The sequence below is a fragment of the Montipora capricornis genome, chromosome 9, assembly GCF_036669925.1.
Source record: "Montipora capricornis isolate CH-2021 chromosome 9, ASM3666992v2, whole genome shotgun sequence".
Taxonomy (NCBI): Eukaryota; Metazoa; Cnidaria; class Anthozoa; order Scleractinia; family Acroporidae; genus Montipora; species Montipora capricornis.
In genome coordinates, this window is record NC_090891.1 from 19,731,319 (window position 1) to 19,751,318 (window position 20,000).

The window sequence follows — 20,000 nt, forward strand, 5'->3', positions numbered from 1 at the left end:
TCTAAGGGTCCTTTTCACTGCAGCTCTTCCCTTCACGATCCAGAATCTTTCTCTGATCATGGAGAGTACGTGTTCAGTGCCAGAATGTCCAGAAGCGTTATGGTAGAACCTGATGATCAAACGGACAACATGGTGTGAGGTCGGCAGAATTATTGGGTGCCTTGCATCCAGCTTAATGGGTGCCTTCTCGAGCCGTCCGCCTACACGTAGTAGACCGTCCATCAACTGAGGGTCGAGCTTGAAGATTCTACTAGATTTCTTGACTCGAGGTTTCTTGGCTTTGGTGGTGCCTGCCCTGTCAACTATCACACCTGCAACCTTTAGAGTGGCAATCTCTTCCATGAAACTCTCCTTCTGAACATGTATCAGGATTTCTCTTTCAGCCTTGTTCATTTCTTCTACGGTGATTGGCTCTAATCTTGCTGCCTTGTTGAGCGGCAGGGGTCCTGACTTGCTGCGTTCAACAGCTCTTCTTAGGTTAGCTCGGTAACGCAGTATCCATGCCACAAACTTCTTTAAGCGGTGCCATTGGGAAAAGCGTCCGAAGAATTGACCAAGGGTCGACCCTGCTTCAGCCTTGGTTGAAAGCACTTGTGATTCTCTCTTGACCTCTGGGTCGTTCTCTGCAACCATTGATACCGAACACTGTTGGCTTGGCCATGCATCTTCTGATTTCCAAAGGAATTCAGGTCCTCGTATCCAACGTTTGTTCTTCAGCAAGGCTTCAGCTGTGAGGCCACGCGAGGCATCGTCGGCAGGGTTCTGTTTAGTGCCAACGTGTTTCCATTGAGGAGGTGAAGTGACTTCGTGTATGGCAGCGACACGATTTGCCACGAAAGTGTGAAACCGCTTATCTTTATTGGCGATGTAGCCCAAAACACAGGTACTATCTGTCCAGAAGATAGATTGATCGACTGGTATACCGATTTCCTTCGAGACCATTCTGTCCAATCGCGTTGCCACTACGGCTGCTGAGAGCTCGAGGCGAGGGATCGTCAATTGCTTTAGCGGGGATAACCGCGACTTGCCAATGATGAAGGAGCAGTGGACGTCACCTTTACTGTTGGTGAGGCGGAGATAGGTTACAGCACCATATGCAAACTGGGAAGCGTCTGCGAAATGGTGTAGCTGACTGGAGGCGACTTCACCGAAGTTGATGGGCTTAAAACAGCGGTTGACTCTAAGGTCTTCGAGCCTGGGAAGCTCTTCGAGCCAATTTCTCCAGCGTATGAGGTCCTCGTCCGATATGGGTTCATCCCATCCAAGATTTTTGCGACATAGGTCTTGAAGCAGTGCCTTCGCTGGCAGGATAAATGGAGCTGCAAATCCTAACGGGTCATAGACGGAGCTGACAACAGATAGAATTCCTCGTCTGGTTGCAGGCCTGTCCTTTACACTTATCTTGAAGCCAAAGGTGTCGGACTCCACATCCCACCTGACTCCCAAGGCCGGTTCAATTGGCAGTTGATCGAGGAGAAGATCCTTCACGGAGCCTGCTCTTTCGGACAGTGGAATAGAATCAATGACCTTTCGGGAATTGGAGATCCACTTTGTCAAGCGGAACCCTCCCTTCGAGAGTAGCGTGCGGAGCTCGTTCACCAGACCAATGGCTTCGGTTTCAGATGGAACTGACTTGAGGCAGTCGTCGACGTAGAAGTTGTCCTTGACGCTGTCAACCGCTTCCTTGCTGAATTCTTGGCAATTGTCTTCTGCGGTTCGCCGGAGACCGAAGTTAGCACAGCTTGGTGATGATGTGGCACCGAAGAGATGCACCATCATCTGATATTCTTCTGGTTCACTGTTCAAGTCATTGTTTGGCCACCAAAGGAACCGAAGAGCGTCGCAATCGTTAGGACTGACACGTACTTGGTGGAACATTGACTCGACGTCGGCCATAAGAGCAACAGGTTCCTGTCGAAAGCGTGTCAGAACGCCAACCAGGTTGTTTGTAAGGTCAGGTCCCTGAAGAAGTTGGTTGTTAAGTGACGTACCCCGGTATTTTGCTGCGCAGTCGAAAACGACACGGACTTTGCCCGGCTTGTTCGCATTAAGGACGGGATGGTGAGGTAGGTACCACACTGCGCCAACAGGATGGTCTAGCCGGTCTCCTGGCACCTTTCGAGCGTGGCCATTCTTTAGCAAGTCGTCGACGAACGCAGAATACTTTGAATGAAGCTCTTCGTCCTTAAGCAGCCTTCTCCGTAACAACTTCAAACGGTGTTCTCCTAATGGTCGGTTGTTCAGCAGGTTAGGTGGAGTGTTCCTCCAAGGTAAGGCTACTTCGTAATGACCTGACTTCAGTTTGACGGACTGCTGCATGATGCTAATGGCGTGCGAATCTTCTTTGGACGGCGCTGCGTCCTTGTCGTACGCTGAATCGCTGAACTCTTGATTGCAGAACCTTGTGAACTGTTGGCTGAGTTCCTCGTCTGCCTTGATGAAGTTCGCTGTACAACGGGAATTTCCCTTTCGGTCAAGAGGACCATTGAGTGTCCACCCGAATGTTGTTTTTACTGCATACGGGCCTTTGTCGTTACTTGCTATTACTTGTTTAGGTTCTAAAGCCTTCAGGACATCTGGGCAGCTGAATGCCTTTGAGGTAAGGATACTTGTTTACGTCCTCTTGTTGCGGGATGCTGTTTTTACCAACTGGTAGTTGTGGGGTCGAGAAGACAGTTGGGAGCTCAACGAAGTTCCGTTCGTTCAAGTCGAACACTTCCAGCTTGAAGACCTTGCACTCCGTCACGCTGTCGTGCTTCCCCAAGGTTGTCAATGAGAGGGTAGTCTGTTCGCCATCGACAGTTAACATTTCCATGAGTTGCTGACTGCAGAATGTCGTGTTCGATCCACTATCCAAGAAGGCGTAAGTTAAAACTGGGGGGTCTGCACTTCTGGCCCTGACTTTAACAGGTACGATAGGAAGGCCAATCGTTGGTACGCCGGCCCCAGTTGAAGCACATTGACTGTTGCCATTGACGTAAGCATTGTGCGCCCTGTCATTGTTGTTCCCAGTCGCTCTTCTGTCGTCTTCGTTAATTGGACCTTCGTTGGAGGGGAGGTTCCCAACGTTGCGATCTGGCGATTTTGGATGGAGAAACGTCGAATGTTTCGTACGGCAAGTGGGAATTTTGCAATAGCTGTTCTTCGGACAGGATTGGACTTTATGGCCAGGTTGAAAGCAGTTCTCGCAGAGTCCTTGTTTGCGAACGAACGTTAGTCTCTGGTCCACCGACTGCTTCTTGAATTGGCGACAGCGGGTCAACCAGTGGTTCTCCTTGCATAAATGGCATTTAGGCGTGGCCTTCGTTATATCACGCCTGTTTTCATTGTTCTCACTAACGGGTTCGCCTCCCAGAGTCGCAAAATTGTCACTGCGTCGGGGTCTGCGGTCATTGGAAGTCCTTCCTTGGTTTCTGCGTTCAGTGTTGATGGTTCCGAATACCGGGTGGTTTAAGGCTCTCGCCTTTGACTCAACGAAGGTTGCGATGTCCTCAAAAGTAATTTCTCTGTGCTTGTTGTTTGTGATATCATCAGCAACGTCGCGCCATCTTTGCCTCAGCGGAAAGGGAAGCCTTTCTATAACTTTCTGCATGCTGTCTGGATTCTCTATCTTGTTGAGGTAGCCCACCTCTCTTAGGGTGTTCTTGCAGCTAGTGAGAAGGATGGAAAACTACTGAAGTGCTTGGCCGTCTTCATGCTTAATCGGTGGTCCGTTCGTGACTCTAGTAACGTAGGCAGAGGCGATTTTGTAGCTCTGGCCATATCTTTCCTTTAGAAGTCTGCGCGCTTCTCGATAGCCTTCATCCGGTTGCATTGATAAACAGCTTCGCATGAGCTCTTGGACGTCACCAGACGTGTATTGCACGAGGTAGTACAGCTTTGTGCTGCTGCTTTTCGTCCTAGCTTCGATAAGGTTTTCGAAGGAACGTATAAAATTGCAGTAGTTAACCGGGTCTCCATCGAACGTCTGCACCTCAGCGTGAGGTAACGTTAGTGTTAGGGACAGTTGTTGATGCTGTCCCAGTAGCTGTTGCAGCTGTTGGTCGCGGTATTGCTGCATATACATAAGCTGCTCGTTGTGCCGTTGTTGTTGTCGCTGGATCTCGATCATATCTCGCACGAATTTTTCCCCAACGTCTGAAGTACCCGGAGATGGACTTCGCTCTTGTTTAATACCCTCACGATCCACGTGGTGGTCATTGAGCTCGGGTTTAAGTGGGATTACAGGTGACCACACAGTTCCTTGAGGTGAGAAGATCTTTGGCTTGCTACCAGGTTGATTGATTACTGCTGGATCTGGTTGAAGTTCTTCCGGTCTCCTTGGCCTTTGCGGAACCTTGATGAGGCCCGGAGTGGCCTGCGCGCTTTCTGAGAATTGGTCTGAGGCACGAAACGCTGATGGGCGTGGCTGACTAGGAGGCGACAACGGTGAGAGGTCCTGTTTCTGCGCAGGGAATGGCTGTTGAAAGTAATGGTCTCCTTGTTCGGCCACAGCGTAGATGCGCTCTTCAGCCTCCATCTTAGCAATTTCGGTCTGGAGCTGGAGTTGTTGTTTGCGTTGTTCGAGGCGCAATCTGGCCTCTTCTTGCTGCTGCTTTAGCCTCAACTCTTCTTCCTGCAAACTTTGTTGCTGGCGCAGAGCGGCTGCCTCGGCGGTTAACGATGCTCTTTTCGCCGCTGCAATTGTTCGAGGACTGGCGGCTGACGATCCGGCTTCCGACGAGCGCAGACTTGTATGCGACGATTTGGAACGCGACGTGCGTGTACGGGATCTGGTCCCAGTATTGCTGACAGAGTCATACGGGTTTATTTCACTTTCTGCTCTTGAGAACCACTCTTCGAGTGTCCGTTGAAAGTTGACGATCCGTTGATTCTCGCACTCGAAATACTCCTGCGAGTCTTGAATTTCGAAATCATCCTCGAGGGTGGCGTGGTATGCGTTCTGGGCGTCTCGGAAATTCTTGGCGATTTCTTCGAATTCCTGGGCCCATTTACGAACATCAGCAACGTTTTCACAGTTTGTAAAGCTTTCCGTCAGTTCCTTGATTTTTCTGGTGATGCGTGCCTTTGCTGCACTCCTTGTTTTGCGACACTGAAGAGACTTCTCATGCTTAATTCCATCGTTGTCGAGGGTAACATTAGGTCGCCTTTCGCGAGTTGAACGAGTTGACTCTTCGCTCGAAGCTTCAGCCATATTCCTTATTTTCGAACTAATGTAAGCACCAAATCGTAGACAATTAAAAAAGGTTCCGTTTAATGCTTACAACAATTGAAGTGATCAAGAGGTAATCCAAACGCATTCGAAGTCAAAATTTGAAGATCAGCAATGACAATGTCAATAAAGAAACAATGGTTCGACTGAAAGGAAATAAATCACAATATTTCTAAGACACTGATGCACTGATTGAAAAAACACAACATAAAGTAAACTTACAAATATTCCTCTGATCCGGAGAAGCGAAGAAATACATGAAGAAAGGTTAATTAAGCAGCAGAAAACTAAAACAGAACACTAGCGAGCGAAAGCACGTGGCAATTGAAAAACTTGATTGAAAACTGATGCACATACATCAAGGCGTCACGATGTAACGCAATGTCACACGCGCGTAAATAAGATAGAGTAACAATCACGTGCGGAAAAAACAAATAAACAGTTTGAATCTAACAGTCACCAGTGGTTATGCCGAGAAACCCTAGAAGGCCCAGTGGATGCCCGAGAAGATAAGTAGCTGTGCCAAGCGCAGGAAATAGCTAGTGCGGGAAAAAGACCCAGAAGGCCGTTGCAAACGCGGGGAAACCGACCTGCTCTTGCTGGGAGAACATGACTCGAAAGCCGAAAGGCGAAAAGTAACGAGGCAAATCCAGTAACAAGGCTCTGAGTGTACGTCGGTACACAAAACCGAAATCACACGACAGATAAAATGCATCAAATGCAACTTTTTTCAAGCGCAACAATGACAAATCAAACGGCCAGACGGGTCGAGAGGAACTAAATGTGCTAAAAAGGTTTCCAACATACCCTTGAGCAGATAATACTTTTTGTGAACTTTGTTGAGACAATCTCAGCTTGTGGAGTCATTTGCCATATGCAGGAAAATGCCAGTCTAAAAGAAAGGACATTACTAGCGCTTAAAAACAGAACTCATCAGATTGGAACAAAAAAACAAAAAAAAAAACAGCAACAAAACAACAACAAACAAGCAAAATCATCAGCAAGTGTAAACAAGGCTTAACCTGTCAACATTGCATCTCAAAGAACAAAGATCTGAGCTGAGAAGACCAGGTACCATGTCAATTCGCTGGAGAAAAAAGAGAAACCATTCTGAATACATTAGTCCCCGTTCCTGTGAAAGGACTAATGTATGAGCTAGAGGAATGTATATATTGACGCCCAATAAATTGACCTGCTCGCAACTGAGTGGCTTCATAGCTCAGTTGGTGCGTTGCAGAGCTCATGGGTTCGAATCCCGTTGAAGCCGACTGAATGGGCCATTTCCGAGTTGCTGTTTGTCTCGGTTTCGAAGTGAGTCTTGGTGCTCAACTATAGTAAGGGAAATGAGTTTGATTTGCATAAGAATACGCAACTCATTTCCATTTGAATGGTTTTTGCACTAGGACTCGCTTTGAAACTGAGGCATGCAGCAACTCGGAAATGGGCTATTTTATCTGGTCCAGGTGTCTAGAGCGAGTTTCAATGGAGTGTCGTAAAACCAAAACCAAAGTAATTACGGAGGACGGAGGACAATCCATTAAACCAATCAAAACTCGAAGTAATTACACGTAGCCGAAACAAAGCGCGGGAAAATGTGCACGCGCGAGCTACGATTAGTTTTGGTCTCACTTCTGATAGGTTGAAAAAGTGGCGCGAGAACTTTGAACCAATCACAGAGTGATTGACAATTGCTCAAATTGTCCAGATACATGTAAGTGCGAGGACCACTTTATCTATAACCCGCAAAAAAACGTGTATGTTCTCTACTCAATCTCCGTTTCCAGATTCCATCAACATCATCCTGGATAGCACCAGACGCCAAGGGTCACCGTCCTTACTTAGTTCACAAAAACACAACCGCGCATAGAGTCAATACCCTTTACCCTAAAACGTCCCCTGGAGGATGAGATATACCTTATCCGTGAGATAGACTGTGGTACCCCTATTGGCTGCTTCATCATCCAGAGATGTCCCTGGTCTGATAAAATGTGTCACGTCAGCTATATGCACACCAACCTATTGAGGCAAAAAACATCCTTTTTCGTCTTTATACTCATTCATGCGAAACACGGGAGAGGAACGCGGCGCTAACGCAAATCTGCGATGAGGCCAGTAACGTAAGAGAAATCACAAAATGTGAGTGTGACCAACCGCTAACTAGCTAAATTTAATTCCCTAATTTCCCTATGTGTTTTCACATGACGCTTTCGCGGCCGTCGACATTTTCCTTGCTTAAAGCAGTTTGCTTTCAAAGCGAGTGTGCTTTAGTCTACATTCGTTTTCGTACCTTTTGCTCTGCGCTTAAGTGTCATTTATGCCTAACAGGAAAGCCAATTTTTAAGCTAACTGACCTCATAATTTCCACTCTCCAGTAATCTCCAGTGCAAAGCATCATCGATATCCGTACAACCAGGGGGATCAATGCTACAAACTGCAACATGGCGAAGATCCAAACGACTTTCCACATCCTGAAAACAATAAGTTATGCCGATTTTTTTTTTTTTTGTGACCAGATCGGAAATTCCTTTAATTAATAGCAATTTTAAGTGACAATTAGTTAAAGTGTGTTTGGTTTTTCAATTTTGCTCATCTGGAAGTGGAAAAAATCAACAACAACAAGCACAACGATACAAACACAGCCAAAGGTGTGCTTTGCAAAAGTCCTCAAAAACGGACGTACCATCTAAAAGGATTTCAGAAGCTTTGGCAGGCAAATGGATCCTTAAAACTGTTACATGTGCCCAAAAATACCAAAACAAATAAACAGGTTTCATCTCGTGCCTCGTGTCAATCTCGTCCCCAGAGTCCGTATTCTTGGTGCTGACCAAACGAAAAGCGGACTCTGAGGACGAGATTGGCCTCGTATTTCTTTAAACCCACGAAGTAGTGCTCATGCGCACGTAAGTCAAACCTCATCCGTGATGGCCCATGGCATGACGGGAAGGTCCTTTTGTACTGCAGCTGAGAAAGGTAAGTGTGGCACATCTCGCTCTAAAAGCAACACTTCGTTCTCGGTTTCCTTGTCACCAATGGCCCCCAGCTTTCGGACAAAGTGACCCTAAATTTCAAAGGGAAACATTAAGCTTAACTCTTAAATATGAAAAATCATTTTTTATCCTTGCGTCGTACCTGGTGAGTTGTATGACGCACAACAGAAGCAAATGGTAACCGGTCGACTCGTCCCCACACGATTCACACCCAACTCTCACTAGATTCGCACTCAAATTTACGTCGATTCGTACCAAAGAAGAATCAGTTCAATTGACGATCAAAATTCCGCTCAAATGACCTAATTTTGTTCAGTTAAAATAAAATATACAAGTCTTTTGTCTGCAGCCCACGAGTATAATGATAATCTTTGCTCTGCATAAAGACGCACCCTTGCAGCTCTGCAGATCCGCGTAATGTCGGAGGCAAAACTACAACGGGTTCAAAGAAGAGAGTACCTACTCGATTATTGAATTCTTAAAGTGACTTAACCGATTATATCGAAGCCTCAACACCGGACAATTTTGTCTGTTACTGGTCGAGATGCCCTCCTTCTTGCTCGCAAAAAGTGTTTTGTGCTCTAAAGAGAGAAATGCAGTCACTACATTGAACAAGTCAGCGGACGAATTGGGCCGAGTAACAAAACAAGGTCCCGACATTCTTCTAACTGGTAAGATATGGTTGCCGCGTATCAAAAATTCATATCAAACTCGTACGCAATCATCAGTTAAGAGTGCATTTGCAGGTATTTGCAACAAAATATGGAAAGGCTAAATTGCGGAGCCCAAAGTGTTTTGGAGAAACAAAAGTCTTCTCATCATGCGCTGTATGGGGGCAGAGATAAACCGGAAACGTGTATGAATGGAATGTCACACACTTACCACAGGATATTTAGAATTCTGAGGCCAAGAGTCAATGCTAACCACAATTCTCTGCCCCTCTAGGGCTGACGCTTGTCTAGTTTCAATGGTGACCCTGGGAATTCTTCTCTCAGCAGCTATGAACAGATGTCTCGTACCCTTTCAAAACGAAAAACACATAGCACATTCTAATAATTTTCCTCCAATTACCAGTCCCAATTTTTCATTGTCAACACATTGGTAGCTGGAAGAACTTTACGTCCAAGGCATGACACTACTGTATATAGAATGTGATGGAATAGTCCCTTTGCTGGTCCATGGAACAGTCCAGGGAATATCTTAGTCCCAGCACAAAGAAAGGGCAAAATATCTGACCAAACCTTTTCACAGCAGCACTGCAGAAGCAAGCTGACGGATATTGACACTTTTTCAAATAACCAGTTTTTAGGATGCCCTTGAAACTTGTTTTAACAAAACACCTTCCCGTTATTTAATACGATGATTGAACCACCATTTCCTAGCTATTTCCTTGTCTTATTTCCAAGCATTTACCTACATGTACCGAACCATGGAAACTTAACGCCATAAAGTCCAGCCCTCCTTACTTCCTGGAAAGAAGATCGGCTACTTCTCAGGGTAGGGGGGGGGAGGGGATACTGTGCTTTAAGATCCTGTATGGAATGTTCATGTGTAGCGGCTGCTTATATGCTTACGATCCACTCGCCTTACTACAAGGAGGGTGATTAATAGGCCCAATTATCATCATCATCATCACATTCATTTTTAATTAATTATTTTATTTTGTCTATTTGCCACGTCACATGGATATAAGTTATAATAATAAATAACAAAGATGGAAAATTGGTGATGAAATTTATCATGTAAGTACCATGAAGGCTTATAACTTACATGTAGAGGTTCCCTCAAAAGTACATTGTAAGTCTGGATGAGTAAATTTAGACAACAGAGATAGTACAAGTAGATTACCTGTTGCCTAGATCATTAATTTTGCAATCTAAAATAAAATTATCACCATCACGCCTTGCCTGTGGTTTTGACGACTTGGAAAGGACACCACAATATGGTCGCCAGTTCCTCTTTATGATTCCAATAACCTGTGTGAGGAAATAGACACATTGAACTGACTTCAAAATTAACTTGACATGTTCGATAACAGGTTGATGCCAGACCATTTTACTTGTCCATAGTGCACCCTACTTGACATAGAGGGTGAGGTATGACACAGGTATCTATATTTCGCTCACTTTACGATGGCCCTTTCTAAAGTTAACAGCAAATTTGACAGAAAAAGGCTTCAAATCATCAAAATGTACACAGTATTGTTGCAACAAAATGTTTTTTAAGGTGAATGGATACTTACAAACTCTAAGATAAAATACTGGTTGTAATCATTTGGGAACCAATACTGCTTCATGGAAAAACAGTTAACTATTTCAAGGTAACACAGGAAAATAATATATAAAAACTACAGATGAAAGATTAAAGACACCTACTTTTCCTGATAGCACCTTGTTTTTGCTGCCTCCATTCAACTGAAAGAAAAGCAACACTGAATGTTTTTCCCACACCTCTTCTACATAAAAAGAAAAGTACAAAAAGTAGCAAATTGAAAACGCATAAAGACAAACTATCAGAGTACTGGTCAGTTTTCAAAGTGACTGTCAGTACTGTACCTTCAGATGGTCATTATTTTTATCAACATCTTCATCATCATCATCAACATCATCATCATCTTCCTTTTCATTTTCAGTCAATGTTGTGGTGACAACAGATGATGGACAAGTCCACTGACTTTTCGGCAAGATCTCGACTGCAACAATATCCTCATGAACTGCACGGTTGAGATTCATTAGACTTTGAATGAACACCTGTGACAAGCAAACTGGTTATTATTGATTCTGTCAGTTACATGGATTGCATCATTAATAGTGTGTGCATTATTAAAATTAAGGGACTGATACCAGAGGCTAGTCCAATAGTCCCTTAGTTACACATATCAGGTGCATGCTGCTTTCTTTTCAGACAAAGGAAAACTTGGATACTCAGGGACACCATTGAACTGGGTTTTCTTCTCAAAACCCCGCATTTGACTTGATTTACTGTCTCTCTAATAAAACATTAGCCAGCACACTATTATTTTGTGCCTTGCTACACAAGTTGGAGACTTTAAAGTGATTATGATGTTACTTCCAGAGTAATAATAATGATATTCAAGGCTGCTGCCTAACGGTCGCGTGGTCGCCTGGGACGCCTTACTTGCCAGCGCGGGCGACCAATTTTCTGAACAAGAAGTCCGAACGAGCGCCTAACTTATCACAATGTGATTCACCCTCACTTTTAATTGATTCATTCTGGGCTTTTGAAAAAATGACTCGGGCTACTAACGTTTAATGTTGGAAGCTTGAAGCGCTCCGGTAAGATTTTCTTAGGCAGCAGCCTTGATATTATTACTATATCTTAAGCTAACTGGTCCGGGATGAAAAGGAGAATTCTGAATGTTTTCTCTGAGCGGTCTGAATTTTGCAATATTGACAGGTCATGAAGCAGCGTATAACGGTTCCCAAACTGTTCCCATTTTCTGTCTCCATTTCTCGAACATGAAAAGAAAAAAGTGAGAAACATGTAATAATTATAACATTATACATGTAATAATTTGAAATCTACAGTGTACCTGTTTATCTCCATTGTGCACAAAGACATAAGCTTCAGTATAGTTTTCCCTAGAACAAAAAATGGAGATAATTTGTTAATGCTGATCATCATATCATATCATACATTCTCTATTTACCCTCGTATTTTAGAGTAGCTTGGTGTAGCTCTTATCTCCATGCATTTATCCTCCCAACCATGATACAACACAGAAGACAGACCACAACAAAAGAACTCCATGCCCTACTCTTCGCGAATGGCATGTGGGTCCTTTTACATCCCACAGGGTTACGAACATTTAAGGGTTGTGAGACAGGGTCTGCGTTTTATCTTTCTTATTCGAGAATACTAGTGAGTCTAATCATTTGCAGATGTCATTACAAAGGCAGCACTTTCTCCTCAGTTATTTAAAGACTCTGAGTGTTGATCTGGCCAGAGTTCAACTCACAGCCTCCCGCATGGCAGCCCGGTGCTCAACCAACTCAGCCACCGGCATGCGAACATATGATAAAACAACAAAATAAAAGTGATCATCAAAAAATAATGTGTAAAGCAATCACACTTTGACTTACCTACTTCGGTGAAAAGTACCCTAGACAGAACGAAGAACAAAATATTGTTCATATCATAACTTGTAAAATAATGTACATTAATAAAGGAAGTAGTCAACAGAAACACAATATTCAGGTCACATGCATTACCACTTAAAATCCAGGTAGAGTTTAGAATAATATTAATAAAGTTACCCCAATGCGTAGTCTATGAAAGGAAGAAGTGATCCTCCCGGACTATTTAGGCAAGAGACAATATTATTATTGTCTCTTTTAGACACCAAAGAAAACTAGGTGGCCTTACATGGGATTCAAACCCATGACCTCTGTGATGCCAGTGCAATGCTCTACCAATTAGCAACTGCGCTATGAAGCCACACAGTTGGGAGCAGGTCAATTTGCTGGGCTCATGTGTTCCCGTGAGAGGACCGACAAAATGAATAAATGTTTCTGGTGTTTCTGGACATTAGTGGGTTCCAATGCATAGGGACATACACCAAAATCTGCAAAAAACAGCATACCTGAAGATACCTTCCACCTTTGAGTCCAGCTTGAATTCTTGTGAGAGGAAGGTGCTCAGGATAAACCAGCTTTCCCCTTTTCTTGTCATCTACCTTTCAGAGAAAATAACCCTACAAATTTAGACAATCTTATTACTGATATCTTGAGGTACATTTTTAAAACAAATACCTGATCTTGTCCAGTTTCAGCCTGGAGTGCCAGTCGGTCTGCTAATCCCTCACATCCTTCAAAGCTTTCAACATACTCACGAGCTGCATGTGCAAACAAACACACCAATAATATTATTTTAAGCCATCAACTTACAATAATATTATTTTGGTTTCTAGTGCAGCTATGCTTACATTGCCTTTACATCAATTTGAGCATTTTATTGTCAATCAATATCAACATTATCAAATTGCTTTCTATATTCCAGTACATGTACATGTAATTTCTTCATTTCATCCTTTTTTTTAAATTCTAACTTCAAATGGTTGGTAGCTCACTCAGAAACCTTTGGGGGATCTTAATTTTATTTTTCATAACATGATTTACTGTAGATTACAATGGCTCTTGAGTAGTACTCCACTCGCGTGGAAAATGGGCATTGCGCGTGGACAGGTCCCAAATTCGCGTGGAAGATGGGCATCGCACAGGCGTGGAAGGGGCCCCACCGACGGCCGATTAGATCTGGTGACAAGGGGTTTCAAGATAGCGCCCGGGGCCCGCCGCCGAGTAGATCTGGTGACGAGTGTGAGCCAATTGTATAATTTTCTTTTGTCGTCGTCGCGTTTCGGGAGAAAAGAGGGGCGCCCGCTCATGTTTAAAAAGTTTTTTGTTTTCATCACAATCGTAGAAGTCGAGACTTTTATCACATTTATTGCATTCAAGTCCCGTTTGAAATGTGGTTTATTGAACAAGAGGATGATCAGACAATGTTTTTTATTCTTCAACATAGCTATATCAAATACATGGAAGTGTTTACAATATAAAAACTCTACTTTCACTACAATTATGACACCATAGAATACAAACAGGATAAAAAAATTATAAGCTTTTGTGTTATCCTTTAATATATCGCAAATTTCACAATACTCTCTATCTGTTGCCGTAGTCGTGAAAAGCATTCCACAGCCACTACAATGTAGAGAACTGTATTTTGTTGTCTGTCTATAGCATGTCGGGCATGTGATAACAGCTATAAACAACAACAAAAAAAATTTTCTCGTTTTACAATCACGACATTATAAAAAGATTTATATAAATGTTCATCGGTCTCTTGTATTTTCGATAACTAGCAATTAAATACACACACAAAAAAAACATTTTCACAGAGTTACACTTATAACACCATAGAAAATATCTGGGTGGTTTAAGAAAAAACACATTTAACAGTAAAAAACAGTCAGTGCTAGAAAAGGGTGAAAAACAACCACTGCATATATACAGCAGTATATCTGAAAAAAAAAAAAGAAATCATAAAATAAAAATTTTGGTGTTAAAAGAACGTTTTTTTTTGTTTTGTTTTGTTTTGTTGGAAAGGGGAGGGATAGTGGGTGTAAATTCACAATGAAAAAAGACAAACCTGGTTTTTAATACATTTTTAAAAATTTAAAACGGCTTTAACGCTTAAAATTACAAACATGTTGGTTCAATTGTAAAAATTTACATCTTTTTTAATCAGTTCTACATTTACAACATTATGAAAAATAATCAGATTACACCTTTATGAAACATCGATCACTCTTAATAAAACGTAAAAACTTATTTAATGATTTAGATCTATGACACCATAAGAAATAAGTAGGGGGTTCAAAAAAATTATGTTTTATGACAAAAACTACACCTTGTTTTATGTCTAGAGATTTTTTTAAATTTTAGTATCAGCCAATTTTATCATCGATTCAGTGTAGTATTAATCAATTTCTTATCATCGACCTACGATTCAATGGATTATTTTTGAATTAGTAACGTTCTACATACAACACGCCTTTATGGACTGACCGTCCACATTTCACATATCATACAGACACACAATTTATATTACAGTTAAACACATTTTCCCATCCTTGTGGTATAAAGAGACACGTGTAGTGTGTCACAACCATTATTGCATCATTTCATCGTTTGTAGATGATACATTTGCCAACGATCGTGAAAGTCTTTTAGATTCCATGTAAAGTCTTCAAAAATTCGTTGAATTTCCATTTGACAGTGGTTGACATACAATACAAATTCCAAATCATCCCTGATTTTCATCAACGAAACCATGTGCTTTTGAAGTTCAAACTGAAACTGCACTATATTTTCACCCTTTGAATGTTTTAATGTTTTCAAAAATTCATTTAAAGCATCTGACGTTTGTTTTTGTTTCTTGAGTTTTGCCCTTGTTTGTGTTGTTTTTTCATTGACCATCGTATCTATAGGTTGAAAGTCTTCACATCCTTCGTTCAACAAACCTACAAATGACTCCAAATGATTCATAATAAACTACAACAAATAACAGGCGACGTCGTGATATTATTTGAACTGTGAAAACGAGGATAGCATAAATTACAGAAAAATTGTGGTCCATATCTGATTGGTCTATAAAAATAATCTACAGATTTCAAGTCTAATATTTGTTTACATTTATGACATAGAACCCAATAATCCCAATCACCTATCAAAACAAAGAACACTGTTTAGAAATACAATAATTGTTCGATCTACAATTTAAACATAATGTTTTACCATCACGATTAAATGGTTTATAATCGAAACGTCCGTCACGATCTAATATGACTTGACATAAATCACGTAATTGATTCTGCAATATCAAACCAAAATTATCATATGTCAAGATATCAGTAGTTATAGTAATTATCAGTTTACTAAAACGTTCATTAATAATTTTTTGTTTTTTGTTGCTTTTTAAAACTTCTTCTTCTTCTTGTCGTTTTCGTTTTTCTAATAAACGTGCGCTTCTACAAACTAAAAAAATAATTTTTTTTTGTTTTTGTTGCCGTTCAAGGACAAGACTGGCATTTCCACAAAACACAAAACATTTATTTTGAAAATAAAATACATTATTACTTATAGTCACAAGAGTTTAATGAAATTATCATTTAATATTGCACTAGTACAAGGTCAAAATTGAAAACAATTATCACACAAATTTTTTTGAAGCTTCTCATCAAAACGAGTACATTTAAAAAATTCACAACTACTACACTGGCTCGAACAATTTTGACATAAATTAGAGTCATCGAGTGTAATATTCACACATCCAACACAAAGCATCTATTTAAAAATAAATGTCTTATTATTTTGAGTAGTTATGAGAACGTATACTCTGTTACATCTGCGTGGATTGTCTAGGGGTTAAAAAATTATTTTAAAATATTTTAGTTTTATGACATTTGAAACAAGTTAGTTTGTTAGTTGTATATCGGTATATAGAAAGATCGAAATGTTCTAAAAGATGATTATATAAATCTAGTTTCTGATTGAAAATCTTATTTGAACAACAAAAAGGACATTGCAAAACAAAATAAAATAAGTTAATAATTATAATAATAACAATCATCACATCTTAAATATTCAGTAACCGTTCCATTTATTTTATTTAAAACAAAAACAGATCCATGTTCCACAAAATTCACAAGACACTAAAAATATAAGATTTTTTATTTTGCAATTTGTTGTTTTATTAACAATACTTCCTTCTGCCAAACAAACAATCTATATTTCAATATGTGAAATTCTTGTCTACATAAGGTAAGATTAGATAATAAGCAATCTTAAAAATAAAAATAAAATTTTTTTAATCACCTATATAACGAAATTCAACTAATCGACTTTCCTTTCTACACGATAAACAACAAAACAAGACACCAAATAAATCATATTTAGTTGGTTCTAAACAAAAGAAACAAGTTCCCCATTCTAAAATAAAAATAAAATTATTTTTTATCAACCACATCACCAATGTTTAACACAAGCTCAAAAATATCTTTTAGTTTGTTATCCATGGATTGCATTTGCATTTCGAATAAACATTGGCCCGTCAATAAAGTGCTCAATAACTGAATGTTTATATCAGATTCATCGAGTCCTATGTAGTAAATTAAAAAAAGGAAGACATTGAACGTAAAATCTTTGATTATCTTCTTTGGGACAATAAAGTAAAAGCGTAAAAGCCATGGTTAGTTTTTTGATTTTGATTTAAATCGTTTTCTTGCCAATTGTTCCTCTAATTCACGTTGATATCCCCAGTGAAAAGTCTTAGTTTGTTTGACATAAGCCTGTCTTTTTTGTCGTATGAGTTGTACGTAATCCCTAGCCAAATTTTTCCAGTAATTTCCTTGCGTATCTGCCACCAAACCAAAATTGCATTTAACGCCACCATCTTTTTTCATGTACCAACCGCATTCAAAAAATAAATGGTTGTGTTACTGCATATGTTTTGCGGCATTGGGGTCATTGGCTCTTTTTTCAGTGTATTTTATGTGTTTAATGTGTGTATTCTCCCATTTTTAGAAGGTTTAAAACAATCTAATACATGGACAGCTATTTTGGCTAACGTCAATGGTCATGTTACACCATGGTAATTTGCATTTGCTGGAACACCGCACATTAAGATTTTTTTCGTCCTCACGTAAAGAAGTAGATATGGTGGTATTACAAAGAGGACAAGGAACTTCTTTAATTTTCTCACCATTTTGAGTTGTTAAATGCTGCAGTTTTTCTTCTAGCTTTTATCAATACCTGATGTTTTCCGTAATTGTAAAATAATAAAGCCAATTGCCAAGCAAGGTAGTTTTTCGTTTGGTAATGGCTTGTCGTTATAAATGAAGTTCTATATTTCTGGCCAATATTCGTCAAATATCTGATTTGGTGTAGAATATTCGCTTTCGCTCATTTATGATTTTTATAAAATCGCTTCACGAACGCCTGTCTGTTGGGAAATAAACGCTCTCTACCCACGATTCCACCAATAATATCGTCACGAAAATAATAAACTAATTTATGTACATCATCACCCCTGTATTCCCGACGCTTGAGATCGTAATGCAGTGGCATTTATCGAACGAGGGTAGAGTGCTTGTTGTGTGATGAATACTACCTAATAGATTTAAGTGATGTACCATCTTGGTCAAAACATCCACCATATCGTCACTCTTGTAGAGTTGATTCATCCAATCATCAAATATTAATATGGTTGTTGTTTGCTTTTTCGTTTTTTTATTATTTTGTACCAGTTCTTCGATTTGTCGTTTAGTAGGGAAACTAGAGTAAAATTTCACACCGGCTTCTTTTTCTATAGTGTCGAAAGGTTGTGATTGCCACGCGGATCCCTTAAAATAATGAATATTGTACAAGGAAGTGTATTGTTTCCATTCACCATTTTCATTTTTAACAGCGGCATGTAATATAATTTATTGTGTCTATGAAGTAGAATTTAACTAACAAAGTCGTTTTACCCACCATGGTGCCTCCTATGAAATAATACACGCCTGGAGAACGTATCTTTAAGGGTTTTGTCATTTCCACATCATGTGAAGTGAAAAATATTTCGGGAGATATATCTTTGTTGTCATACAAACTTAAATTGTCCGCTAAAATCAGTTCTAAAGCACTGGAATGAGTCGTCATTTTTTTCTCTCTTTAATGAATCACTCGAAGTAACATTTACATGTAGGTTTATAATCTTTGATTTATATAACAACTCTTTAGTTTAATTTTACAAATCTTTCAACCACTGTAAGTGTAAAGGCGCTGATTTCCCACACGGTGAATAAGTTACATCTGCTACAATGAAAATGTTTTTGAGAAGCTACAAGTATAGAGGGTGGATTTGTGTTAAGGACGACTGCACGGCCTTTCCAAGGACAGATGGCTAGGTTTTCTAGGAGAAAAAAAAACATGAATCTCTTTGATGCCAATCTTCAGATAAGAGTTGTAGACAAAAAAATAAATAAAATAAAATAAACTCACTAATCTCCCCCACCAGGGCTTTTTTTTAATCCCTTTGCTATAGCTTCGTCTTCTTCTTTAAAATACATTCTTGGAGCTCTGGTGGAAGGACGTCTCATAAACTTTCCATCTTTTTTGAATTGAAGTCTCTTGAACTCGAATGCGCTTTTTTGAATATCGACCTCGTTTGGGTACTGGGTAGGACTACACACGCCTGGGACTTAAAGGGTTTTTCATCATTCTCATATCGTGTGATGAAAACAAAACACTCGAATGAGTTGTCATTTTTTGTTCTACTCTTTAATCTCATTCAAGATAACATTTAGGTTTACAACATTGATTTATAAAACGAAAAGAAGTCTTTATTTTTGCTAGTTTTTCAAAATCTGTCAGTCCACCGTACAAACTACTATTACTACTAATTTTCTGTGGTTTCGATGATAACAAGTACTCGTGTCTTTCGTTATTTAAAATTTTTGGATACCACACGTGAACCATATCACGTACAAATCGTTGGCTTCGTCGTCGTCTTCGTCTAAATACTTATCTAGTACAGAGAAATCTAATTTAGTTAATCGTTCGGTTCTAGAAAAAAATTTTTTAAAAAATAAACAATAATCACCGCACGTGGTGCTAAAATCTTGTTGATAATCTTTCACTCCATAACATCGGATGGTAATCCACGGGCCGATGACCGCACGAAACCAAAAATAGACAATGTTCTCTCTCAGGCCTTTTTACCACGGCAACCCAGTGTTGGCCCGGGTTTTGAGATGGGGTCTGTATTCAAGATGATAGCCCAGGTGGATTGCGTGTCTTTCACTCGACCATTTAGATCTAATTCATCGGCACCAAATACTCCTCTAAAATATCTAGATATATCTTCGTCTGCTTAAACACGCTCTTCTCAATTGTATTGTATCGTGCATGATTCTTTTTCTTCTTTTTTTTGCTGTTCACTAGTCCAATAAATCACCTTTGTTATTATAACACTTGGGGTATTGCTCGTAAATGGCGGCCATGAGCTGACTTTGAGGTCCACTCCAATTGTTATTGACTGAGTTGTGACACATGAATATTTCAGGCTCTAACCAGAATATGACGACTCGCAATTTTGAAACCACTTCATCACTCCACACAGTGATCTCTACCTGAGAGTCCAACTTATTACAGGGTTCTATCTAGGGTATTTGAGGGGTAGAAGCTTCCCCCCCAAAAATATTGTTATCATTACAGTATATAAGTAACTATACCGGAAAA

At 40.2% G+C, this 20,000-nt stretch overlaps 2 protein-coding genes across 3 annotated transcripts in view; both read right to left on the minus strand.

Moving 5' to 3' along the window:
* LOC138016253 (uncharacterized) overlaps positions 1 to 5,250 on the minus strand; it is a 6,905-nt gene extending 1,655 nt beyond the window's left edge. Inside the window, exons 1-3 of the mRNA XM_068863424.1 lie at positions 3,699 to 5,250; positions 2,651 to 3,650; positions 1 to 2,592 (exon numbers count right to left, since the gene is read on the minus strand). The exon at positions 1 to 2,592 is cut by the window's left edge and continues 1,655 nt beyond it. Of these exons, the coding sequence (XP_068719525.1) occupies positions 1 to 2,592; positions 2,651 to 3,650; positions 3,699 to 5,194 (5,088 nt within the window). The 5' untranslated portion in view covers positions 5,195 to 5,250. The remainder of the gene's footprint in view (positions 2,593 to 2,650; positions 3,651 to 3,698) is intronic.
* LOC138017870 (exosome complex exonuclease RRP44-like) overlaps positions 1 to 20,000 on the minus strand; it is a 52,732-nt gene that overhangs the window by 22,264 nt on the left and 10,468 nt on the right. For both annotated transcript variants that reach the window (XM_068864850.1, XM_068864851.1), the window contains exons 5-17: positions 12,972 to 13,054; positions 12,803 to 12,895; positions 12,303 to 12,322; positions 11,753 to 11,801; positions 10,755 to 10,949; positions 10,575 to 10,613; positions 10,107 to 10,175; positions 9,082 to 9,219; positions 8,124 to 8,270; positions 7,564 to 7,680; positions 7,127 to 7,228; positions 6,235 to 6,299; positions 6,020 to 6,104 (exon numbers count right to left, since the gene is read on the minus strand). In XM_068864850.1, the coding sequence (XP_068720951.1) occupies positions 6,020 to 6,104; positions 6,235 to 6,299; positions 7,127 to 7,228; positions 7,564 to 7,680; positions 8,124 to 8,270; positions 9,082 to 9,219; positions 10,107 to 10,175; positions 10,575 to 10,613; positions 10,755 to 10,949; positions 11,753 to 11,801; positions 12,303 to 12,322; positions 12,803 to 12,895; positions 12,972 to 13,054 (1,202 nt within the window). The remainder of the gene's footprint in view (positions 1 to 6,019; positions 6,105 to 6,234; positions 6,300 to 7,126; positions 7,229 to 7,563; positions 7,681 to 8,123; positions 8,271 to 9,081; positions 9,220 to 10,106; positions 10,176 to 10,574; positions 10,614 to 10,754; positions 10,950 to 11,752; positions 11,802 to 12,302; positions 12,323 to 12,802; positions 12,896 to 12,971; positions 13,055 to 20,000) is intronic.